The 19,960-nt window shown below is 36.9% G+C and overlaps 1 protein-coding gene across 1 annotated transcript in view; it reads left to right on the forward strand.

The window, feature by feature from the left end:
• LOC101316180 (nuclear pore glycoprotein p62) overlaps positions 1–19,960 on the forward strand; it is a 69,351-nt gene that overhangs the window by 13,658 nt on the left and 35,733 nt on the right. The window contains exons 3-5 of the mRNA XM_073798879.1: positions 3,906–4,270; positions 16,222–16,326; positions 17,737–17,838. Of these exons, the coding sequence (XP_073654980.1) occupies positions 3,906–4,270; positions 16,222–16,326; positions 17,737–17,838 (572 nt within the window). The remainder of the gene's footprint in view (positions 1–3,905; positions 4,271–16,221; positions 16,327–17,736; positions 17,839–19,960) is intronic.

A 19,960-nucleotide genomic window follows, 5' to 3' on the forward strand; every position in this document is an offset into this window, starting at 1 on the left:
ACTAACAGCCATAAAAGGGGAAATCGACAGTAACACATTCATAGTAGGGGACTTAAACACCCCACTTTCACCCATGGACAGATCACCCAAAATGAAAATAAATAAGGAAACACAAGCTTTAAATGATACATTAAACAAGATGGACTTAATTGATATTTATAGGACACTCCATTCAAAAACAACAGAATACACATTTTTCTCAAGTGCTCATGGAACATTCTCCAGGATAGATCATATCTTGGGTCACAAATCAAGCCTTGGTAAATTTAAGAAAATTGAAATTGTATCAAGTATCTTTTCTGACCACAACGCCATGAGACTAGATATCAATTACAGGAAAAGATCTGTAAAAACTACAAACACATGGAGGCTAAACAATACACTACTTAATAACGAAGTGATCACTGAAGAAATCAAAGAGGAAATCAAAAAAATACCTAGAAACAAATGACAATGGAGACACAACGACCCAAAACCTGTGGGATGCAGCAAAAGCAGTTCTAAGGGGGAAGTTTATAGCAATACAAGCCCACCTTAAGAAGCAGGAAACATCTCGAATGAACAACCTAACCTTGAACCTCAAGCAATTAGAGAAAGAAGAACAAAAAAACCCCAAAGCTAGCAGAAGGAAAGAAATCATAAAAATCAGATCAGAAATAAATGAAAAAGAAATGAAGGAAACAATAGCAAAGATCAATAAAACTAAAAGCTGGTTCTTTGAGAAGGTAAACAAAATAGATAAACCACTAGCCAGACTCCTCAAGAAAAAAAGGGAGAAGACTCAAATCAATAGAATTAGAAATGAAAAAGGAGAGGTAACAACTGACACTGCAGAAATACAAAAGATCATGAGAGATTACTACAAGCAACTCTATGCCAATAAAATGGACAACCTGGAAGAAATGGACAAATTCTTAGAAATGCACAACCTGCCAAGACTGAATCAGGAAGAAATAGAAAATATGAACAGACCAATCACAAGTACTGAAATGGAAACTGTAACTAAAAATCTTCCAACAAAGAAAAGCCCAGGACCAGATGGCTTCACAGGCGAATTCTATCAAACATTTAGAGAAGAGCTAACACCTATCCTTCTCAAACTCTTCCAAAATATAGCAGAGGGAGGAACACTCCCAAACTCCTTCTACGAGGCCACCATCACCTTGATACCAAAACCAGACAAGGATGTCACAAAGAAAGAAAACTACAGGCCAATATCACTGATGAACATAGATGCAAAAATCCTCAACAAAATACTAGCAAACAGAATCCAACAGCACATTAAAAGGATCATACACCATAATCAAGTGGGGTTTATTCCAGGAATGCAAGGATTCTTCAATATACGCAAATCTGTCAATGTGATAAACCATATTAACAAACTGAAAGAGAAAAACCATATGATCATCTCAATAGATGCAGAGAAAGCTTTTGACAAAATTCAACACCCATTTATGATAAAAACCTGCAGAAAGTAGGCATAGAGGGAACTTTCCTCAAGATAATAAAGGCCATATATGACAAGCCCACAGCAAACATCATCCTCAATGGTGAAAAACTGAAAGCATTTCCACGAAGATCAGGAACAAGACAAGGTTGCCCACTCTCACCACTCTTATTCAACATAGTTTTGGAAGTTTTAGCCACAGCAATCAGAGAAGAAAAGGAAATAAAAGGAATCCAAATCGGAAAAGAAGAAGTAAAGCTGTCACTGTTTGCAGATGACATGATCCTATACATAGAGAATCCTAAAGATGCTACCAGAAAACTACTAGAGCTAATCAATGAATTTGGTAAAGTGGCAGGATACAAAATTAATGCACAGAAATCTCTGGCATTCCTATATACTAATGATGAAAAATCTGAAAGTGAAATCAAGAAAACACTCCCATTTACCAGTGCAACAAAAAGAATAAAATATCTAGGAATAAACCTACCTAAGGAGACAAAAGACCTGTATGCAGAAAATTATAAGACACTGATGAAAGAAATTAAAGATGATACAAATAGATGGAGAGATATACCATGTTCTTGGATTGGAAGAATCAACATTGTGAAAATGACTCTACTACCCAAAGCAATCTATAGATTCAATGCAATCCCTATCAAACTACCACTGGCATTTTTCACAGAACTAGAACAAAAAATTTTGCAATTTGTATGGAAACACAAAAGACCCCGAATAGCCAAAGCAATCTTGAGAACGAAAAAAGGAACTGGAGGAATCAGGCTCCCTGACTTCAGACTATACTACAAAGCTACAGTTATCAAGACGGTATGGTACTGGCACAAAAACAGAAAGATAGATCAATGGAACAGGATAGAAAGCCCAGAGATAAACCCATGCACATATGGACACCTTATCTTTGATAAAGGTGGCAGGAATGTACAGTGGAGAAAGGACAGCCTCTTCAATAAGTGGTGCTGGGAAAACTGGACAGGTACATGTAAAAGTATGAGATTAGATCACTCCCTAACACCATACACAAAAATAAGCTATAAATGGATTAAAGTCCTAAATGTAAGGCCAGAAACTATCAAACTCTTAGAGGAAAACACAGGCAGAACTCTCTATGACATAAATCACAGCAAGATCCTTTCTGACCCACCTCCTAGAGTAATGGAAATAAAAACAAAAATAAACAAATGGGACCTAATGAAACTTCAAAGCTTTTGCACAGCAAAGGAAACCATAAACAAGACCAAAAGACAACCCTCAGAATGGGAGAAAATATTTGCAAATGAAACAACCGACAAAGGATTAATCTCCAAAATTTACAAGCAGCTCATGCAGCTCAATAACAAAAAAACAAACAACCCAATCCAAAAATGGGCAGAAGACCTAAATAGACATTTCTCCAAAGAAGATATACAGACTGCCAACAAACACATGAAAGAATGCTCAACATCATTAATCATTAGAGAAATGCAAATCAAAACTACAATGAGATATCATCTCACACCAGTCAGAATGGCTATCATCAAAAACTCTAGAAACAATAAATGCTGGAGAGGGTGTGGAGAAAAGGGAACCCTCTTGCACTGCTGGTGGGAATGTGAATTGGTTCAGCCACTATGGAGAACAGTATGGAGGTTCCTTAAAAAACTACAAGTAGAACTACCATATGACCCAGCAATCCCACTACTGGGCATATACCCTGAGAAAACCAAAATTCAAAAAGAGTCATGTGCCAAAATGTTCATTGCAGCTCTATTTACAATAGCCCAGAGATGGAAACAACCTAAGTGCCCATCATCGGATGAATGGATAAAGAAGATGTGGCACATATATACAATGGAATATTACTCAGCCATAAAAAGAAACGAAATTGAGCTATTTGTAATGAGGTGGATAGACCTAGAGTCTGTCATACAGAGTGAAGTAAGTCAGAAAGAAAAAGACAAATACCGTATGCTAACACATATATATGGAATTTAAGGGAAAAAAAATGTCATGAAGAACCTAGGGGTAAGACAGGAATAAAGACGCAGACCTCCTAGAGAACAGACTTGAGGTTATGGGGAGGGGGAAGGGTGAGCTGTGACAGGGCGAGAGAGAGTCATGGACATATACACACTAACAAACGTAGTAAGGTAGATAGCTAGTGGGAAGCAGCCGCATGGCACAGGGATATTGGCTCGGTGCTTTGTGACAGCCTGGAGGAGTGGGATAGGGAGGGTGGGAGGGAGGGAGACGCAAGAGGGAAGACATATGGGAACATATGTTTATGTATGACTGATTCACTTTGTTATAAAGCAGAAACTAACACACCATTGTAAAGCAATTATACCCCAATAAAGATGTTAAAAAAAAAACAAACTTAATTTGACAGGAGCTATGTTATCTAGCTGCCATTTAATGTGGCGGCGAACTATTATATTGATTTTTTCCTTTCTCTATTTAGAATAAATGCAATAAAATTAAACTTGGGCAACAGGGCTTTCACACAACCTACAGTGATTCTAGGGGCTTTTGAGCTGGGTGCCAGCACCCGTACTAATGCTGTAACAAGCAGTGCCCTATCACACCAGGGGACAGCATCCACTCCTTTTGCTTTTGGCTCTGTCACTCAGTCTGCAGCAGTGTCCTCGTTCATTGGTGGAAGTGCACCTCAGACTGGGTGCACCAACTTCAATATTGTCTTGATGGGGAACGCCTCTCAACCAACAGCGTTTGCAGGATTACCCCTCACTCCTGCTACTCGGACGTCTAGTGGAACGATTGCTACACAATCAGTTACTCGTTTCAACCGTGGTGGACAGTCCACTGGTAAGTTTTGAACTCTACTCTCTAATGGAGAGGCACAGTATTCAAGATTGATTTTGAGATTCTTATTTGATTGATTCATCCGAATATGACTGACTTCTCTTATTGGAGGTTAGTGTTATTGATGAATGCGATAGAAATTTAATCTAAACTGCTCCTTCTGGTTTTGCATTTTTAGGTTTAGAACCAAGGAATGTTTGTTTGGGGGAAAAGTTACAACCTTCTGAGAATGAATAGTCTAGACAAATTGGCCACTAGTAATAATAGCGTTACACTGAAATGTTTTGTTCAACTGTTTAATGCTTGTATTTACCAAGCATTTTTTTTCACAATCTGTTGATATGTTCTGTTTTCCTTTTTTAAAATAAAACTTCTGAAATGAAATTTATCAGGAGGTACGATAAAACAGGAAAGAACATTTCTGGAGTAGTATAAAATTTTAGAGAATATTAATAATGTAGTAATAAGTGAGTTATATGGCATAGTTGGGGAATGGTAAAATATTTTGGCTAGTAGAGACATTTTGCATGCATGGGTTACCAGTTTCTAAATAAGTCAGATTCAGTAAAATGCATTTAACCTATACTGAACATTAATGAGAAGACATTTAGGATCTTTCTAAACCAAAATGCAGTTAATAAAAAGTACTGGTTTATAAGCCACATAAGCTTGGTTTTACTGTAGATGCCTCAGATATTTTAGAGCTTGAGAAATACACTGAGTGAGATATTGTATACATTTTACTTTATGGTATATTTTATTGAATTACATATTCATGGTAATGGTTTCAGAGCTTTTGGAAACAACCAAAAAGGTAAAATATGTAAAAAATTATAGATAATAAACAACTTATTTATAATTTGTATTTAGTAGTGATAATGTAACCAATTTTGATTGGTTGGTATGGCATTGTAGGACACAAAGAGATGAAGTGGAGCATTAAAATCATTATGATGCTAGAATATTTGGTCACTACCTTGGGGGGCATTATTTTAATTGTGTACAAATGAATTTTTGATATTACAAATAATACATATCTGTTATCAATAAAAAAACAACCAGGAAATAAGTGTTTGAACTTTGGCTCTGTTGTTTACTAGTTCTCTGACCTTGGACAAGTTACTCTAAGCTCTCAGTGCTTGGTTTGCTCATCAGTAAGTGCTCAGCGTTTTACCTTGTAGGGTTGTTGTGAGGATTAGGTAGGTAAGTGAATATAAATAACTGCTTAGAACCTTGTCTGACATGTATATAATAGGTATTCAATAAACGTTGGCTATCTTTGTCGTTTTTATGAAAGTATACATTTCCCCACGGTGTTAAATATGTTGGATATTATCCCTTTTGTTTGTTTGTTTGTTTTTTAAGCTTTGGTAGTTTAACACTGAAAATAGTATCATAGCATCATGTTCATTTACATTTTCCTTTATTAGTAGTAAGGCTGACTTCTCTTCAAATGATTGATTAATTGTATTTGTGTTTTTTTCGTGTGTTTGTGTGTGTGTGTGTGTGTGTGTGTGTGTGTGAGAGAGAGAGAGAGAGGGAAATTGAATGAATTCCCTTTTTGTATCTTTTGCTCAGTTTTCTGTCTTTTTTTCTTTTTTGGCGGGGGGGGGGGGGCGCACCATGCGGCTTGCGGGATCTTAATTCCCCCAACTGAGGATCGAACCCAGGCCCTCGAACCCGCGCCTTTGGCAGTGGGAGTGTGGAGCCCTAAACATTGGACCACCGGGGAATTCCCTGCTCAGTTTTCTAATATGGTGCTTATCTTTTTCTCGTTTATATGCAGGTGCAATAGCCTAACGCTTTGATATTTGTATAAGAAGTATTTTTGTACCTATGATTTCTGTTGGTGACAAAGTCACAGGTACTACTAACCTACGTGGTTTGTTGCCTACCTTTATAACTAAAGAAAGTGCTCAGGTTCTGCTAGATGTTAGTGAAAATAAGGATGTAATTCCCCTCCCCCCCAAAAAGAAGTATTTTCCCCAGTTTGTTTCGGTTTTACTTTACTTAGTTTTATAGATATTAAAAGGTTTTAAATTTTTAAATTAAGCTTTTTATTTTGACATAATTGTAGATTCTCATGCAGTTGTAAGAAAAAATAAAGAGATCCCACATACCCTTTGGCCACTTTCTCCTTGTGGTAACATCTTGTGAAACTATAGTACAATATTGCAACCAGGATGTTGATATTGGTAGTCAAGATATAGAATAGTTCTCTCACCACTAGGATTCCTCATTTTGCCCTTTCATAGCAACACCTACTTCTCTTCTGCTCCCACACTCTATTTAACCCTGGCAACTATTAATCTGCTCTCCATTACTGTAATTTTGACATTTCAAAAACGTTATATGGATGGAATCATACAGTATGTAATCTTTTGGGAATGGCTTTTTTCACTCAGTATACTTCCCTTTAGATCATCCAGATTGTTGTGTGAGTCAGTTGTTTGTTTTATTGCTGCATGGTATTCCATGGTATGGATGTCAATTTGTGTAACTATTTGTCATTCAAATAATTTTTCCTCCGTAGGTCAGATGACATTTTTCTCTTGCTGTTTTCAATATTTCTTCTTTGTCTTTAGTTTTCAGAAATTTAATTATTAAGTGTCTTGGTGTAGATTCCTATCATTCTGTCATCAAGTTCATTGATTCTTGTCTCTATCCCCTCTGTTCTGCTGCTGAGTCCTTTTGCTTGGCTTCAGGTTTGCATTTTGGTTATTGGTTATCTGGTTATCTCAAATTTCCACTTGACTCTTCTTTATCTTCTATTTCTTTGTAGAGATTTTCATTTCTTTTCTTTTTCTTTTTTTTGCTAAGGGTATTTTTTCTTGTGTTTCAAGTGTGTTCATAATTTCTTTTTGATGCACTTTTATCATGGATGCTTTGAAATATTTGTCAAATAATTCTAACATTTCTATTATCTTGGTATTGTCTTTTTAAATTCCATTTGAGATCTTTCTGGTTCTTGGTAGGAAGAGTGATTTTTAATTGAAACCTGGACATTTTCTTATTATGTTATGAGACTCTGAATCAGATTCAAGACTTTTGCTTTAGCTGGCTTTATGTGACATTGCTCTGGCATGAGACAGAAGGGTTTCACTGTGTTACTGTAAGGTGGGAGTAGAACTTCATTTTCCCTAGTCCGTCTCCATTGCTACCCAAGGCAAGGGTCTCCTAGTTACTGCTGGGCAGGAGTGGGAGTTCCTGCTCCTGATGTGGTTTCCACTGACACTGTGAGGACATGGTTCATTAACTGCTGGCAGAGGTAACATCCTGGCTCCCTACTTGACCTTCTCTGATACCATCCTGGCTGGGGTACTGGGATACCTCGTTATAGCCTCACAATGGTGGAAGTTTAAGTTCCTCACTTGCTGTTCTCTGGAATAGGTAGGGAGCGGGACCACACTTTTTTCTGTGATGTTTGGTTATTGTCTAAAAGTTTTCTGTCTTGTTGGTCTGCCCCATTCTTGTCTTTTGTCTAGAGAGCAGGTTTTTGTTGGGTTTGGTTTTGTTTTTCTATACCCATTGTCATTTCTGACTGGCCAACCTATTCAACTCCGAGCCTGGGAAATACAAGGCAGAAAGAAAACCCATGGAATTCATTACCATAATGTTCCTTGGGTCTCAAGATCCCTAGTTGATTTGCCTTCTCGCCACCTTTCAGGGTTTTCTTGTTCATTTTATATATAATGTCCAGGGGTTTAAGCCATACGTAGTGGGAGGAATAGGGAAAGTACATTTTCCTGGAAATGGAAATCCTTAAGATGTAAATTTTTATGTTGTCAAATCTCTCATTCTTCTGAGTTTCTCTCTCTGGACTTATTTGTATAGGCCTTTTTCACCTTAGGATTCTTAATTCTTTTTGTTCTTTTATGGTTTATATTTTTAGGAATTTCCTGCCTTCCTATTGATTACTTGAACATTTATAGAATTCCATTATATTTTTAGGAATCTTTTTTCTAAATGATTAGTGAATTAAACCATAGTATTTCATTAAATGGCCATTTTTTCCCTATTGATTTGAGATGCTGCCTTCCTCATACACCAAATTATTATATATGCTTGGTTCTGCTTCTGGACTTCCTATTTTGTTCTATTATCTGTCCTTTCTTCCTCTAGTATCACCATTTCGTTATTGTAGCAAGCCCCACTATCTTGTAGTGTATGGCCACCTTCCCCCATTCTGTTAAAAAAAATGCCTATTTTCTATGGCTAACAATTCATTAAGCTAGTTGACATTTTCCTCTGTTCTTAAACATGAAGGAATTAAGGCTGATTTTGTTAGCCTTATAGCACTAGATGGAGAAAATTATGGTATTGAACCCTTCCTCTTGTCCAGTGGTTCTCAACTGGAGGCGATTTTTGCCCCTTCTCCCAGAGGATATTTGGCAGTATCTGGAGACATTTTTGGTTGTCCAGACTGGGTGAGTGTTACTGGCATCTAGTGGGTAGAGCCCAGGGATGCTGCTAAATACTTTGCAGTGCACATAAAGGAAAATTTTGTTGTCCTCAACACACAACCTTTTGACACCAAATATATGGGAGTTCTTCCCACACCAACCAATTCTCCAACTCTCCAGACACCAAATGGGTGTCCTACAATTCAGCTATGATGCTCACCACCTGGAGGTAGCACAGACCCCACAGGGTAAGGGCTCAGTTCCTCAAGACTGTCCCCCACTTCAGATATCAATTGCAAGTCCCAGGTTGTCACCTGTACTTCTGACCAACTGACTACAAACTGGGGGTGCCTGTGACCCCTCCCTCCTTGGGTTGGATGATTTGCTAGAACAGCTCACAGAACTCTGGGAAACACTTGACCTAAAATTTCTGGTTCACTATAAATGATACAATTTAGGAACAGCCAAATAGAAGAGATGCGTAAGGCAAAGTATGGGGGAGCAGCCCAGATCGTCCATGTCCTCTCCAGGCACGTCACCCTCCTAGCACCTCCGTGTGTTCACCAACCCAGAAGCTCTCCAAAGCCCTTCATTTAGGGTTTTGATGGAGCTTCCATTATGTAGGCATGATTGATGAAATCTTTGGCCTCTGGTGATTGAACTCATCTCCAGCTCCTCTCCTCTCCTGAGATGTCAGAGGGTTAGGCTAAAAGCCCCAACCCTCTAATCACTTGGTTGGCTCCTCTGGTAACCAGTCTCTCAGCCTTAGGGGCTTTCTAAAGTTCACCTCTTTGACATAAATCAGGTGTGGTTGAAAGGGACTTGCAGAGGCTCCTTTCACCTTTATTGCTCTTGGAGCTATTTCTGAAACTGGGGACAAAACCCAAATATTATAACAGAAGATGCTTCTATCTCTCTCCTCACTTAGGAAATTACAAGGGTTTTAGGGTCTTTGTCCAAGAAAGGGTACAAAGACCAAATATGCATGTCTTAAATCCCAGCATGGGACAGTCCTCCATTGTCCATTATTATCGGCCCAAGCTGTCAGTAGTGCCATGTTGAAAAACCCTGTTCTAGCCCTATGATTAGGAAAATGAGACTTTGTCTTTTAAACCCTTCCTTATTTAAGAGTCAGGCTCCTTTAGCTTAAAAGCACATCATATTAAATGGCATTTGTTTCCTTAGTTACCTTTGGGTATGTGATTTAAGGTCAGGCCCCTGAAATTATGCCAGTATCTGAGACAGATGATCAAGACTTTAAAATATGGGCATAACTTGAGTGTAATTTAATTAGCGCTAGTGAAGAGATTTCAGTAATACAGTCAGTTACAAAATAAATAATGCAAAAAACAGTCACTTTCCCATGTTTAAACAATAGTAATTGGGAAATATAATGGAGGAATTTCCCATTAACAATTTCAACCAAAGGTATGAAATGCCTAAGAATGAACTTTAAAAATGTGCATGACCTATATGAAGATAACCATACAGTTTTACTGAGGAATATAAAAGAAGACATGAAGAAATGAAGAATACACACACTCGATAGTACAGGAATGTCATTTAGTTCTAAATTAACCAACACGTTGAACATAATTCTTATAAAACCACAATGGGAATCTTTGAGGGAAGGAAAGGAAGGAGGGACTTGACAAGGTTCTAGAGTTTAAATGAAGGGGATAAGTGCATGAGACTAGTCATGTCTTGTTTTTTAAGAAAAGTAATGATAGTGTACTTGTAGAAAAATATATGAAAATATATTGTAAATTTATTCTCTGACTATAAGTTTAAAATATTTAGTATAAAAAATAAATGAATTCTAGTGCTTCAATAATTGGAACTCTCTTGTGGAACAGGGATAGAAGGAAAAATCAGTGAAAAATTTTAAAGTACAGAAACAAACCTGGGTTTATGAAGATGACATTTCCAATCTGGGGAGAGAGGATGGAGTAGTGAACAAATGAATTGCAATAGCTGGCTAGCCAGGTGATTTGGGGGAAGGGGATTATGTTTTGCTTAAAAAGATTAACTGAAAGAAATACTAGGTGAATTAAAGATAGAAAATGAAACCATAAATATTTAAAAAGCATAGGTGAATATGAAAATGTGTAAATAATATTTCTTGGGTTAGGGAGAGGACCATTTATTTAAGTATAATTTTAAGATATATAATATAGTCTGTCAAATGATTTAAAATTAAGACTATAAAAATAGTATAAATAAGTATACTGCCCCCATCTACCCTGTATTACTCCCTTACCCCTTCCCCACCCCCTCTATTCAGCTAGCCACTGTAATTGTATGTATCCTTCCAGAGTTTCTTCATGGATTTGCTAGCAAATAAAAATATATATTCTTAGCCCTCTGCCTTTTTAAAAAATAATATAAATGAGAGTATACTCTGCACATTATTCGGTACCTTGCTTTTTAAACGTAAAACTTAATACACTTATTTTAAACATTTTGTAGCTCTTTTCACATCAATCAGTATATGGAGAGCTTCCTCAGTATTTTTTATAGCATCATAGAATTCCATGGTCTGGATGTGCTATAATTTATCTAACCCTTTGCTGGTGGACGTTTGGGTTGTTTCCTCTTTTGCTAATATAAACAGTGGTGCAATGGATCTTATTTTACATGTCATTTTGCAGGTGTATAAGTATATCTTTGTGGATAAATTTCTAAAAGAAGTATTACTGGTTCAAAAGATAGATGCATTTGTAATTTTTAAAACATTGGCCACTTATTTTGCATAGGGGTTATACCAGTTTACACTCCCATTAGAAATCTCGGAGGCTGCCCATTTCTTCACAGTGTCCTTAAACAGAGTGTGTTACCAGTTTTTTTATTTCTCCCCATCTGTTAGGTGAAATTGTTCTCAAGGTAGTTATAATGTGTGATTTTCTCCTAAAAGTGAAGTTGAACACCTTTTATATGTTTGAGGGAATTTTGAAACATGATATGGAGACATAAACCATAAAGGAGAAAACAATGGAAAGATTTGACTACCTAAAAAATAAAAACAAAATCAAAAAAGCAAATGACAAACTGGGATTAGGAAATATTTGCAACATTTGACTAAATAGCCTCAATATATATATAATACTTTTATTAAAAATCAATAATAAGAAGACAATACTCCAATGAGAAAATGGGCAGATGACATGAATAGGCAATTTTGAATGAAGAAATTAAAGCAGCCATTAAACCCATGATAAAAATTTAGCCTCACTGGTAGGTATTGAATTAGAAATATTAAAACACCTTTGCTATAATTGGTTATTTCTTTAAAAGTATACATGTGGTGCTTCTCTTAAATGAAACATAGGGATATTCCATGATACATATTTTAAATAGTTGGAGGTATGTGGTAATGTTCCCGGTTCCTTCCTAGCATCTCCCCCCTGTCCCCAAACCCCCGGTGGCCCTAGATGTTTTGGATAGCAGAGTCTTACATCATATATTGTCATGAATTGTTCAACAGTTGGATACAGGTATCAATAGATTCAAATGCAGTTACTTATTAAGCACTTTTTCCTTTTGAAAAGGAAGAAGAATATCTGTAATTATGTATTGGAAAATTATGTATTGGAAAAGGTTGGCTCGATTCAGCATAAATATTTATTGAGTACTTACTATCACGTGCCGTGTGCAATGATCTATAGTGAGGATGAAAAGGTAAACTTTGTTTTCAATTAACCAATTAAGCTTATTTGTGTCTTTATGTACTTAATTTCTCTAGCTTTATTTCTTTTATAGATTTTATTTTAAATTTTCAAGAAGAGTCCAGGTAATCTGTTTTCTGAAACTTTATTCCAGACGTCTATTTATTACTTTTTCTCACAGATTTATTATTGTATAATTCACATACCACATAATTTACCCATTTAAAGTGCACAATTAATTGGTTTTTAGGATAGTCACAGAGTTGTGCAGCCATTACTGAAGTCAATTTTAGAACATTTTCATCACCCACCGAAGAAACGTCATACCCATTAACAGTCGCTGCCCGTTCTCTTCTTACCCCAGTTCTGGCAACCATGAATCTGCTTTCTGTCTCTATAGATTGCTCTGTTCTGGACATTTCATCTAAATAGAATCATACAATATGTGGTATTTCGTGATTAGCTTCTTTTACTTAGCATGTTTTCAAGGCTCATCCATGTTTTAGCATGAATCAGTGCTTCTTTTTTATGGCCAAATAAAATTCCATTGTATTAATATACCACATTTTATTCATCCATTCATCAGTTGATATTCATTTGGGCTGTTTCCTTTCATCTTTTTCTGTTATGAATAATGCTGCTGTGAACATTCATGTACATATTTTAGTGTGGATATATGTTATCATTTCTTTTGTTTGTATACCTAGGAGTGGAATTACTGGGTCATATGGTAACTTTATGTTGAACACTTTGAGGAAGTGCATACAGTTTTCCAAAGAGATTACACTATTTTACATTCCCATTAGCATTGCCTGAGGTTTACAATTTCTGCATATCCTTGCTAACACTTGATATTATGTCTTTTTGGTTATTGCCATCCTAGTCGATATGAAGTAGTATCTCGTCGTGGTTTTGATTTGCAATTCCCTAATGACTAATGACATTGAGTATGATTTCAAGTGTTAGATGGCCGTTTGTATCAACAACCTTGCATCTTTATGACCATTCTTTTTTTCTTTTTTTTTTGGCTGCACTGCGAAGCACGTGGGATCTTTGTTTCTCAACCAGGGATCAAACCTGTGCCCCCTGCAGTGGAAGCACAGTCTTACCCACTGGACCGCCAGGGAAATCCCCTGACTATTCTTTTGTAGTCACCATCTCCTTCTGACCACAGCCTGGAAAGGATCTCTACTTTTAAGGATTCATGTCCTTAGATTTTGCTTACCTGGATAATCCAGGATAATCTCCCTCTTCCAAGTTACTTAACCTTCACTTCATTTGTAAAATCTCTTGTCAAGTAAGGTAATATGTTCACAGACTCTGGGTATTAGGATGTGGCCATCTTTGGGGACCATTTTTCTGTCTACCATACCATCTTAACAATATAAAATTATCTGATCCATGAACATGAGAGCTTTCTGTTTATTTAGGATGCCTTTAATTTCTTTCAATAATGTTTTTTATTTTTCTGGATACAAGCCTTACACTTGTTTTGTTAGATTTGTTCTTAACTATTTTATTCATTTTGAACAATCGTAAATGGAATTATATTCTTAATTTCATTTTTGGATTGTTCATTGATAATATATAGAACTGAAATTTATTTTTATATTGATCTTGTATCCTGCAACTTTGCAGAACTTGTTCATTGTTCTAATAGATTTTTTTTATTGGAGTATAGTTGCTTTACAATATTGTGTTAGTTTATACTGTACAGCAAAGTGAATCAGCTGTACTTATCCGTACATCCCCTCTTTTTTGGATTTCCTTCCCATTCAGGTCACCATAGAGCATTGAGTAGAGTCCCCTGTGCTATACAGTAGGTTCTCATTAGTTATCCATCTTATACATAGTATCAATAGTGTATATATGTCAATCCCAATCTCCCAATGCATCCCACCCCCCACTTTCCCCCTTGGTATCCATACATTTGTTCTCTCTACGTCTGTGTCTCTATTTCTGCTCTGTAAATAAGGTCATCTATACCAATTTTTTCAGATTCCACATATATGCGCTAATATATGATATTTGTTTTTCTCCAGATTTTTTTATGGGTTCCTTAGAATTTTCTGTACTCGTGATCATGTCATCTGTTTATAGAGATAATTTTACTTCTTACTTTGCAATCTGGTATCCTTTATTCGTCTTCTTGCCTAATTGTCCTGGCTAAAACTTCCAGTGTGTTGTTGAATTGAAGTGGTAAGAGCAGACATCCATGTTTTGTTTTTGATGGCAGTGGAAAAGTATTGTTTTTCACTGATAAGCATGACGTTAGCTGTAGGTTTTTCATAAATGCCCTTTATCATGTTGAGGAAGTTCCCTTCTCTTTCTAGTTTGTTGAGTGTTTTCATCGTGAAAAAGTGTTGGATTTTCTCAGATGCTTTTTCTGCTTCTATTGAGATGATCATGTATTTTTTAAATAACAGCATAATTGAGGTATAATTCATATATCTTAAAAGTCACGCTTTTAAACTGTGCAATTCAGTGTTTCTTTTAAACATATTCACAGAGTGTGCAACTATCACCACTATGTAATTCAAGAACATTCTCATCACTGCAAAAAGAAACCCTGTAACCATTAGCAGTCACCTCCCATTACCTTCTCTTTCCAGCTCCTGGTAACCACTAATATACTTTCTGTCTATGGATTTACCTCTTCTGGACATTTCATATAAATGGGACCATACAATATGTGGCCTTCTGTGTCTGGCTTCTTTCATTTAGCAAAATGTTTTCAAGATTCATTCATGTATCAGTACTTAATTTTTCTGATCCTCAGGAGGGCTCTTTTCAGCCTTCTCTTTCCCTGGTTATCTCTGCTAAACTGGCTGGCCTGCAGCCTAAATGTTGCTCTCATGAAGCTTACTTCCTCTTAATTGCTTACCACCAAAATCTCTATTTTTTTTCGAGAGAGTCCTTTGGCTTGAACTTCCTCATACTCTGTTTCAAATAAAGTCAGTTCTTCTGGACATAGCTTTCTGTTCTTATGGGCTACCTTTATCCCTGGGCAAAATCTTTGAACCAGTGCTTTGGGTGCTGGGCAGTGACCGTTGCTTCTGATCTTCTTGCTTCTCTCTTCCGGCATGCAACCTCAGCCCTACAGGTAAGCTGGGGCAGGGCAGTCAGGGTGATTGATGGGGCTCCAGCATTGCAAGCCTACTGTGCCTGGTGTAGACCCTCTGCCCTATGAGTGGGGGCTGACTGGAGGAAAGGAGCCCCTCAGCTCTTGGCTGTACTCACCAGGAATTTCAATCCTTTAACTGTGTGTCAGGGGTGATGAGGAATGCTGGCTGCTTCCCCTCCTAATGAGATACTGTATTCATTGGTTGGGAGCTGAGGGAAGAGGGAGTCCAGTCTTCTTGGCGACTCCTGCCTGGAGTGTAGCTTCTCTCAAGGGGAGCAAGGGGATGGAGGGAAGAGCGTGGGTTATGATTCATATGCTGTAGACTCTCACCTGTATTACTGAATTTTAGCAGATTTTCTTGAATAAATGTTTCTTTATTTGCTGTACCTTCAGGACAATTTCCAGAGATTTCAATTTTTTTAAAAAAATATTTTTTACCAGTTATGGTTGCTTCACTGGGGAATGGGTCCCTAGGACTTCTTATGTCACAAATTTGGAAGTGGACCCCCCTGTTAGGTTGCTCACTTTTTTAGTAGAGTTTCTTTCTTATGATGGTGCTAGAAGGCTGGCTATACTAAGCAGTACTGATGAACTATTTTTTAAATCGGAATTTTACTATGTCACATTTATTAACTATCAGGGTACTTGATTTTCCTTGCTTTGTTGTTATTTCTCCATATAAGTGAAGTTTGTTATAATGGTGTTTTACTTATTAAAAATTATTTTTATTGACATATTTTTCTGCTTGTTACTTTAATTTAGGGTTGGTTCCAGCATCTACTGTTGCTACTGCTACTAGTTCAAGCACCATGCTGTTTACCTCATTTTCAAATGTTTCTACCTCCACTGCTGCTACTGGACTCTCATGTAAGTTACTGGTTGCAAAGAAAATACTATTATTTCGCATCAGGCCACTTAACTCAATTTGCCAGTATAAGCTATGGATCTCCGACGTCTCATAAATTATCATTATGCTTGATCCCGTTTGTAACTGTTGATATCAATAGTAGCTTTGCTAAAAACCTGATTGTCATGGCTTTCACTATGAATTTTATATTAACATGATTATTACAGCCATGATGTTCATCATTAGAGTTTGTTATTGTAATCCTAGCAGTAATATGGCCCTCCCAAAGCCCTGTTATAGCAAGCCTGTCACCATTTCTGGGAATAAAACTTGCCGGGAATTGCTGATGCCTAGTTGAGCCTGAAAAATGGCGGCCGCCATCCCCCATTGCCTTGTGCAGTTGGCGTAGGTGGAACATTAGTTGAAATTGCAGGTTGCCACTTGAATTGTATTTTCTTCCAAGTAGATACAGTTCCACTCCTGAGACATGACTGAGATTCTGGAAACCTTTTGATATATGTAAGCAATATCCTTCTCAAGTATAATAGATTTTGTGAATATGACCATGTCTGAGGTTGGGAGTTAAAATTATTGAATGAATTCCATTTCCAATCAAAAGCTTGACTTCTGACCTTTTCTTAAAAATTAACTAATTTATTTATTTATTTATTTGGGGCTGCACTTGGTCTTTGTTGCTGCGTGCAGGCTTTCTCTAGTTGCGGCAAGTGGGGGCTACTCTTTGTTGCGGTGCGTGGGCTTCTCATTGCGGTGGTTTCTCTTGTTGGGGAGCATGGGCTCTAGGTGCGCGGGCTTCAGTAGTTGCAGCGTGTGGGCTCAGTAGTTGTGGCTCGCGGGCTCTAGAGCTCAGGCTCCGTAGTTGTGGCGCACGGGCCTAGTTGCTCCATGGCATGTGGGATCTTCCCGAACCAGGGCTTGAACGTGTGTCCCCTGCATTGGCAGGCGGATTCTTAACCACTGTGCCACCGGGTAAGTCCGACTTCTGACTTTTGACAGGTTTCTTTTTTCTTTCCTGTCTTTGATGTCCTTGCCTACAAAATGAAAAGAAACCTTGACCACAGTGTTTTTAAAATCAACTTTAATGAGATATAATGTACATGTCATAAAATTAATGTAAGTGTATAGTTCAGTGATTTTTAATCAATTTACCGAATTGTGTAACTCTCACCATAGTGCAGTTTTAGAACATTTCTATCATCCCAGTAAGATCTCTCAGCCCGAGACAACTACTAATCTGTTTTCTGTCTCTATCTATGCCTTTTCTAGACTTTTCATATAAATGGATTGACTGTAGTTTTTTGAGGCTTAGCCAAAGTTACTAAAGGACTCAGATGAAAAATACCCTATATAAATTCTTCATTCACTGTTTTTGATTAAAAGAGTAATAGGTAATATTATGTTGTTCTCTGCAGTTGGTGGTGCCCCTACAACTTTGGCTGGAATGCTTGGTGGTACAGCATTGGGATTTGGATTAAATTTCCCTGGAGCAGGTGGAGCAGCTGCTGTTGCATCTAGTAAGATTTTTAGAACTACTGGGATGTGTTTGAATGCTCACTGGAAATGTACTGCATAACAAAAGCAGTAAGTAGGTTGTATTCCTTAGCTTCTAGGACTAAGAAGGTTTTGATCATCTCACCAGCATATCCAAAAGGTACATCAGTATTGACAATTGCCAAAGGGTAGAATGAGACAGTTGATGTCAATGAGATTACTTCTTTGAGATGACCATAATCAAAGCTGCTATCAAACTCTTGTCAACTCTGAAACTTAAAAATTCTTATTATTGACCATACTATTTAAAGTGACCCAGTACACTGGGATTCATAGAGTTTTATTCTCTAAAAGTTAATTTAAGGTTTGACCTGTATTAAAGTTGATCCTCTCCTTAAGCTGATTACAGGAGTTTCTGTGGACCTATCCTAAATTTGTTTCTGCCAGTTAGGCACTAGTTAGGTTGTAAATTAAAGAAAACTTGGTTATCCATTGCCTTTTAGCTGTTGTGAGCTGGGTGGTTAGAGGTCAGTTACTACTTAAACCTACCATTTAAGTCAGACTCCACTTTAGGGAAGTCTTGTTTGTTCTGACTTTTAAAAGTTTACTTAGGGCTGAAATGAATCTTTATTCAAACCTGTCATAAACTAAAAGTCAGTCCTTGTTAAGTTTAAAATAATTATTCCTAAACAGAGATGTAAACCATCTTTTGCATGACCAACACTTAACTGAATTTCTACTGTGTACTCGGCTAACTGGCCAACCTATGAGCATTATGAAGGGCATGGCTTGAGAATTTTATAAGTAACCATATTTGCAAGAAATATAACACATAGTTTCCCTTATAAAATGCTGAACAAAAAATTGATTCTTTCAGTCGTGGGCGGAGTCACTGAAATATGAATTTGCAGGCTTTTTGGTGACTCTGCCATAACTCATCCCCTACCTATCTGAGTCTTAAGATTCCTTCCTGCAAACTGGTACCTTTGCTACTAGCCCATCCCATCCACCACTGCCTTATGTACTTACCCACCTCCCCATCAGATATGTCTCAACTCAATACCCCCAACCCACTGTTGATTTTTTCCCCTACTCACCTTTCCTTCCCCCCAAGTATATTTACTTGCTCAGATTCTTCATCTCACAAATTAGCCCTGTAGGACAGCTTTCGGGTATCTGTATTTGTAAATTTATAGCCATTTGAGATTATTCTCTGCCCTAGGTATAACCAGCAAGTTTTAAGAGAAGCTTGCTTGTTATAAATCTCATCTTTTGCATTAGTCTATGAAAGTAATGATGTCCATTCCTAGCATGGAGTAAGATACATAGTTGTTGATCAGAGACAAGATAGGAAAATTGGATAGTAGGATCTTTTAAAGGATGGTCTCACTATTTTATGTAATGATTTTTAAGATCATCAGAATGAGATTTATTTAAATGTAAATCCAAATTTGGTATGCAATTATTTTCTATTATTTATAGAACAGTGCTTCCCTTTTAGTACACAGATAACATAGAGTTGACTGTATTTAGTTTAGACCAAAGTTGTAACTTGCAAAATCAGACTGTGATAGAACCTTCGTTCTCAAAACCATTGCTTCTTTTGGTATTAATTGAAATATTATTGTTATTTGAATATTGCCTACTATGCCAGAGCTAATTTATACCTTTTAAAAATACCATGAAAATAAGGAACAAAGATAAATACTATATAAACAGTTTAAAATAATCATACCATTTTTTTATGACTCAAGAGTCCTTTGTGTTTAGACTGACAGGTATTAATTTCCTGAAGGTATCGCACAGCATCTTTGGAGAGCTGTTCATTTGTCTGTTAACCTCTTTCTTTAGTGGTAGTGATGGTAGTTGCTTTTTTAAAAATTATAAAAACCATACACACATGCATATATACATATATCACACCCTCTAGAGAAAACAGTTTGGTGCTTGTCTTAACAGGCTTTTTTCCAAATGCTTACAAACATACATTAAATTTATTTGTTTTACAAAAATGGGATACACACAGACATAATCATAGAATTTGCTGTTTTCTCTTAAGTATACGTTATCTTTGGACATCTGTCCGTGTCAGGAAATTCTGACTTAAAAAAAAAAAATCTTCTTTGGGCGAAGATAAGCTCCCTT

Source organism: Tursiops truncatus, chromosome X, assembly GCF_011762595.2.
Source record: "Tursiops truncatus isolate mTurTru1 chromosome X, mTurTru1.mat.Y, whole genome shotgun sequence".
NCBI lineage: Eukaryota > Metazoa > Chordata > Mammalia > Artiodactyla > Delphinidae > Tursiops > Tursiops truncatus.